The sequence below is a fragment of the Engystomops pustulosus genome, chromosome 4, assembly GCF_040894005.1.
Source record: "Engystomops pustulosus chromosome 4, aEngPut4.maternal, whole genome shotgun sequence".
In the NCBI taxonomy this organism is placed as follows: Eukaryota; Metazoa; Chordata; class Amphibia; order Anura; family Leptodactylidae; genus Engystomops; species Engystomops pustulosus.
This window is the reverse complement of record NC_092414.1, coordinates 59,393,599-59,400,358: the sequence shown is the minus strand read 5'-3', so window position 1 is coordinate 59,400,358 and position 6,760 is coordinate 59,393,599. Positions and strand designations below refer to the sequence as shown.

At 40.2% G+C, this 6,760-nt stretch overlaps 1 protein-coding gene across 1 annotated transcript; it reads left to right on the top strand.

The window, feature by feature from the left end:
- Positions 1 to 4,265: 4,265 nt before the first annotated feature.
- LOC140128968 (alpha-2Db adrenergic receptor-like) lies at positions 4,266 to 6,567 on the top strand. The gene has a single exon (XM_072150642.1). The coding sequence runs from the start codon at positions 5,003 to 5,005 to the stop codon at positions 6,206 to 6,208; it is 1,206 nt and encodes a 401-aa protein (XP_072006743.1). The 5' UTR covers positions 4,266 to 5,002; the 3' UTR covers positions 6,209 to 6,567.
- Positions 6,568 to 6,760: the final 193 nt, after the last annotated feature.

Sequence of the window (6,760 nt, the reverse complement as noted above, 5' to 3'; positions counted from 1 at the left end):
AACAGCTACCTTGAACAGTGCACAGGTCTGCCACCTGCTAGTCATTCAGCCTTATAATCAGGTGCGCCTTATAATCAGGTGTGCCTCATATATGAACCTTACTTAAACTGTGCACATGTCTGCCACCTGCTGGTCATTCAACCTTACAATCAGGTGCGCCTTATAATCAGGTGCGCCTTATATATGAACCTAGACGTTTTAACAGGCATTTATTGATGGTGCGCCTTATAATCCGGTGCGCCTTATAGTCCGAAAAATACTGTAATCATTTTATAATAAAAAAAAATAATAATAATAATAAAGTCCCCTAATCACCCCAGTTACAAATAAAAAGTATGTATTTGGTATCACTGTTTCAGTATTATTCTGTACAATAAATCTCAATAAATATTGAACACGATGGCAAAAAAAAAAAACACAAAAAACTTCCTGTAATATATAATTATTCATCAAATACATTCACAAAAAATGTTCTAAAAAGTTATCAAGAAATATGCCCTAAATGATACAACTGAAAAGAAAAACTCTTTTCACAAAAAAATAAGCCCACAACCAGGTGTGTCTTTCAACAGAAAAATACAGAAGTTATGCCCTGAAAAGTTGTTGATACTAAAAAAATGTAATTTTCTCCAATATTGGTTCTGCTCAGTAAAATTGATAAGAAAAACTATATAAATGAGGTATCACCGTAGTCATAATGAACCAGAGATTTAAGATTAACTATTATTTTTATGTTATGGTGAGCGGGCAAAAAAAAGTGCTAAAAATCCTAAATGAAAATTGCAGTAAGAAAAGATCCAAGCAGCACTATCAAAAGAGAAAATGGGTAAACAAAAATAAAAAGCGGGTGCACGCCTAAGAAAATTGATTATTTGGTTTTTTCCCCCCTTAAAATAGTTAATAAAAGCTGTAGACCCCCAAAATGATTTATCTATACAGTGTATCTCATCCAACAAATAATAAGCCCTCAAATGTTCGCATTGCCAAAAAAATAAAATAATTTATAGCCTGTATAATGTGACAATACAAATCTGCTCTGAATTGCGCTGCTTTCATTCCATGCCTGGCCGTGTGCCCATACAGCAGTTACCACCAACATTTAGGGTATCAGTACACTTTGCAGAGAATTGCATCATTTAATTCATTGTGAAAGTGTCATTTTTGTCTAAAATTAATGTATTCCCCCCCCCCAAAAAAAAATTCTAAAGTTTCTAAATCACACTTCCATTTTGTTTTAACCCCTGTGAACCACTAATAGGGTTAATAGACTAAACCTAAAGTTCTAAGCCTCATAACGTCCTAGAAAAATTGGAGGACACATAAAAACATGTCATCATAAAGCAGACATTCCAGAAATGTTAGTTATCAATCTTTCATTTTTTTTAACCCCAAAACGCAAAACCTATCACTTAAATTTTACAACTAACAAAAAGTACAATGGGGCACTTCTACTAAGTGGCATTCGCCAGTTTTCTGTTGGACTTTGCATGTTCTTTTTAGTGCAAACTGCTTGCAGAAGTACAACCGTTTTGTGGCGCAGCTGCACTAGGCATCATGCGACAAAAATTAGGGGGCGTTCTGGTGCTCAGTTGGGCTGTGCGTCAGATTTATCATGCAGAGATCGACAGAAGTGTTTCGCACGCCCCATGTTAAAGGTGCACCAAGAAAAAGTGATGTACTGTTGGGGCAGTGCAGGGGGTGTCCGATTCATGAAGAACGTGCGCCACAATTCATGGATCTGGCGCCCTCTTTACACTACACAGGCAAACTGCATTTAGTACAGACTGTAGTGTTCTTAGTAAATGTGTCCCCAGGGCCGGTGACAGCACTGGGCATACCCGGGCAAGTACCGGAGCCCAGAGCTGCTGGGGGGCCCACAGAAGGCTTTACTAAAGGAACTATGGAGTGAGAGGGTGGCTTTATCTAATGAATCCATAGGGCATGAAGGGAGCTCATGCAAAATAACGATGAGGGGGCTGTTTAGTATGAAAAACTAGGAAACAGGAGACTGTTTCAGTTTCTGAATTTTTAATTCCGCCACATGAGTTCACTGCAAAGGGGCCCACTGAGGCTCTGTCACCCAGGGACCTACCGAAACCTGGAGCCGACCCTGTGTGTCCTAATATGTCACGAGCAAACAATCTCAAAATCACCTGGATATGTTAAAGCGCTGCAAAGTTATAACCAATTATCATGACCCTACTATCTAAAAATAAGGTCTGGTCATTAGGCTGAAAACAAGTGTCGCTGACAAGGGGTTAAATAATGGATAGCAGTCAGAAATGTGTTTCTAGGAAAGGTTGTGCCGAATTATTAATAATGCTCTTATGGGAATTTTAAAAAACATAGCGCTCACAAAAATCCAAAAACAAATTACAGGCGGTCCCCTACTTAAGGACACCCGACTTACAGACAACCCATAGTTACAGACGGACCCCTCTGCCCACTGTGACCTCTGGTGAAGCTCTCTGGATGCTTTAAAATAGTCCCAGATTGCAATAATCAGCTTAAAATTGTCTGTAATGAAGCTTTATTGATAATTCTTGGTCCTATTACAGCAAAAAAATGTGAAACTCCAATTGTCACTGGGGCAAAAAAAAAAAATTGTCGGGAACTGCAATGATAAAATATACAGTTTCGACTTACATACAAATTCAACTTAAGAACAAACCTACAGTCCCTATCTTGTATGTAACCCGGGGACTGCCTGTAGTTCTTCTTAAAAGATTTTTTTTAAACTTAAGTAATAATACATAAGGAAACCTCTACATATTTGGTATCTCCTTATGTAAACAGATCGAACATACAAAATAATTTTAGCACATTGTCTATACTGTAGGGTGCATAGTGTAAATGTTTTAATGAAAAAAACAAGTAGTGAAATAGCCATTTCATTATTTTTCCCCACAGGAAAAAATTACCAAATTTTTTTGATTATGTTTATTTTACCCAAAAATGTATATTTTCTAATTAATATCTTATCATAAAAAACTAATCCTAAAATGTCAATGTCAGAAACAGCAACCATGAGTGGGTCACATGTATCAGAAGTCTGGATTTATGCGCTTATTTCTTTTTGGTTGGCTTTTCTGCTGGCCAGTTCTATCTTAGTGCTTTTTCCTTATTGATTTATGTGGCATTTGAGAAGTTAAGGTCTTCAGTGAATTTGTGACTTAAAAAACAAAAGTCACAAAGAAATCACAAACAGCTCCAAGCAATTTTGTATGCGAGGTAGGAAGCAGGTGTGGATTTTCAAGTATGAAGTTGGTTGATTACTCAGAGAACATGGAAGAAAACTAAACAATGGTGAACTTTGAAGGCAGACTGATTTAGGCGCAAAAAAATTCACAAAAGTGCACATGCGCCTCGGAAAGTCGCAAAAAAATGAAAAGCGTCGGCGCCACAGTATCTATCCTTTATCGACAGTCACACATTTTTTTTTATATAGGGTGGCATGGTGGCTGAGTGGGTAGCGCTTCTGCATTGCAGCGCTGGGGTCCTGGGTTCGATTCCCACCCAGGTCAACATCTGCAAAGAGTTTGTATGTTCTCTCTGTGTTTGCGTGGGTTTTCTCCGGGTACTCCAGTTTCCTCCAAAACATACTGTTAGATTGTGAGCCCCATGGGGGGAGGGACCAATTTGACATGCATTGTGCAGTGCTGCATAATCTGTGTGCGCTATATAGATAAAGTATTATTATTAGTTCTCTGGTCACTCAATTTCAGCACTTCTAGGTTGCTGACACTTTTTTTGGCAAGTTTTTGGCAAACTAACAGACAAGCTAAAAGCTGGTCTACCAAGTTCTATTTCACTTTCATGAATGTGGTACAGAAGCTTTTTGGTCCTGAACCAATTCATTTACCGCATATGCCACAATCTAACATCACACTGCAAAATACTGCATAATTTGCATAATCCAAAAACACGGACCCTGAGCCACAATTGATGATTGCTCCCATATGTACATACCTTAGTGTTGCCTTGCATGTATCTATATTAATATTTATATTCTCTGTGTGTGTGTAACCTCTAGGTGACTGTATATATGAGCCCATTCCAGATCTTGTAATAAGATAAATAAATTGAATATGTCTATTTTAACAATACACTAATGTATCTGCTCCCAGCCCCTGCAGTAACTGTACAAATCCACATGTGAAAATCAATTTTCCATCAATGCTGTCATCCCAGAGAACATAGCAAAGTGAATTATAGGAAAGGAAGTGAGTGAAGATTCTCAGCAGAAATCTCTCCCAGTAATGTACATATTTCCATAGCTATTTTTCTGTTGTCTCCACAGGGCATTCACCTCTATAGGGGTCTGCACAGAGGAAGTTCATATTAATAGGAATGGGAAAATGAAATGGACATCTGTGTGATGGAAAGGTTTCTGTGAAAGTGAGTGTTTGTGACAGTCAAGACAGTGGGGCCATTACTCTCAGCATCCATCTCTGTGCACCTCAATGCCAGGAGGCACCCTGGAGAGCTGACACTGGGCTGAGGGCTTGCACTCCTTCCCTCCTCCTCCACTTGTATGGGCGGTGCAGGCAGCTCTGCTATTAGGAGGAAGGCTGCTCTCTCTATGAGGCTAGCTCTATGCTCACCTGGATACAGTCCTGCACTGGAGGCTTCTGCTGGGACTGGGGAATATTAGTTCCAGGGCTGTCATCTCCCTCCATGCAGTCCTGAGGGACAGAGCTCTGTGGACTGTGAAACTTCAAGCAGCTACTCCCTCCCTTCTTACTCTAAACTGAAGCACAAAGGGATCTATACCCAGTCTGCTGCCAAGTAGGAGAAAGAGACAGCAACAAGCTACACTTCCTAAAACATGACTGTATCCACCACATCTACCTGGAGCTGATCTTCTGCACAACTCACCTGAGGACCTGTGAGTAGAAGCAATGTAGCACAATGTTCTAGTGATCTAGTGACCTCCACAACTCACAATGTATCTTACTGGATTACTTGAGGTGCATTCCCTTCCCTCTAACATGTGACTGAGATGGAGCTAACAACTTTATCTGCTGGACTGTACACTGTATCCGGAAATAGTAGCCATCAGGAGCTGGTAAGCTGGCCATATCAAGCCTGGGAGTGCACCCTCATTATTATAGCTGTGGGGTCTATCATTTTATCCACTGTTATTGGGAACATTTTGGTGGTTTTGGCAATATTTACCAGCCGGGCTCTCAGAGCCCCACAGAACTTGTTCCTGGTCTCCCTGGCATCAGCAGACATTCTTGTGGGGGCTTTGATAATTCCATTCTCCTTGGCAAAGGAGGTAATGGGCTACTGGCACTTTGGAAATGTGTGGTGCAGCATGTACCTGACTTTAGACATATTGTTCTGCACTTCTTCAATTGTTCACCTGTGTGCAATCAGTATTGACAGGTACTGGTCCGTTACCAAAGCTGTCAGGTATAACTTGAAGCGCACACCCAAAAGAATCAAGAGTATGATTGCCATTATCTGGGTGGTATCTGCTGTGATCTCTTTCCCACCGCTGCTGAAAACAAACACCCATAAAGAATGGAAGTGTGACCTCAATGATGACACCTGGTATGTCTTGTTTTCATGTACTGTATCCTTCTTCCTCCCTTGCATCATTATGATATTCCTTTACTGCCGGATCTATAGAGTAGCAAAACATAGGGCCTCAACAGTGTCCAACCTCAAGAATGGTCTGTCGGGCTGCCACAGTGTTCCTCCAGGTATGTGTTATCACCAGGAGTGCTTAGACCAGCACAACCCTCACAACAACCACGATGCAGATGAAATGGACCTGGAGGAGAGCACATCCTCAATTCACAAGATCTCAGAGTCAACGCATCATGGCCCTGCAGAAAGTGGCAACAGTGTCAAGGTTAAAAGACTTTCATGGTCCATGAACAGGGGACAGCAAAGAAGAGACAGATCAGTCTCAATATCTCAGACTCGCCTGCAGCAGCTGAGGGAGAAGAGGTTAACATTTGTTCTAGCTGTGGTCATCGGTGGCTTTGTTATCTGCTGGTTCCCATTTTTTTTTACATACAGTTTGGAGTCTGTGTGTAGGGGGAGATGTGGCATATCGGATGCTCTCTTTAACTTTTTCTTCTGGATTGGTTACTGCAATAGCAGTCTTAATCCTGTCATATACACTGTATTTAACAGAGACTTCAGGAAGGCATTCCGAAAACTCCTTGTACGCACTTCCAAAAGGACCATGTAAGAAGATGTGACTATGACAGGGCAGAGGAACTGACACAGAACTAGGTGCTTGGCACTGCCATAGGCATTCAATGTACTTACACTCCTGTGGCTAAGAAACTGATGACTTTATTTCATTAGAAATAAATACATTTTACAACATTTTTTCTGCAGCTGAAATTATTCTCGTTAAAAATGATAAAATGTGGAATATTTGACTGGTCAGTACATTCATTTCCGCAATCAGCACCTAGCATGACTCATGTGTGATCATTACAGAGGTTCTCCAGTTTTGTAGAATTTTATGGGGTTGTCTGATTGGAAATAAAAAGATCTGCAAATGTTGTAAAATAAAATAAATTACGCAGATGCTTGTTTGCTCCGTATTATATTTTTTACAGCCAGACAACTCCTGTAATCACTTCATTACAAAACAAAATGCAGATTTTGAATGCACATTTAGACCAATGCTTGCAGAGTGAAAGCCTTTTTATCTACATCTACAGACAAGTTGTTCTTTTCTAACTAAAACTGATACATGTGCCGTAAATCTTCCAAAATCTTGTTTCCTTTA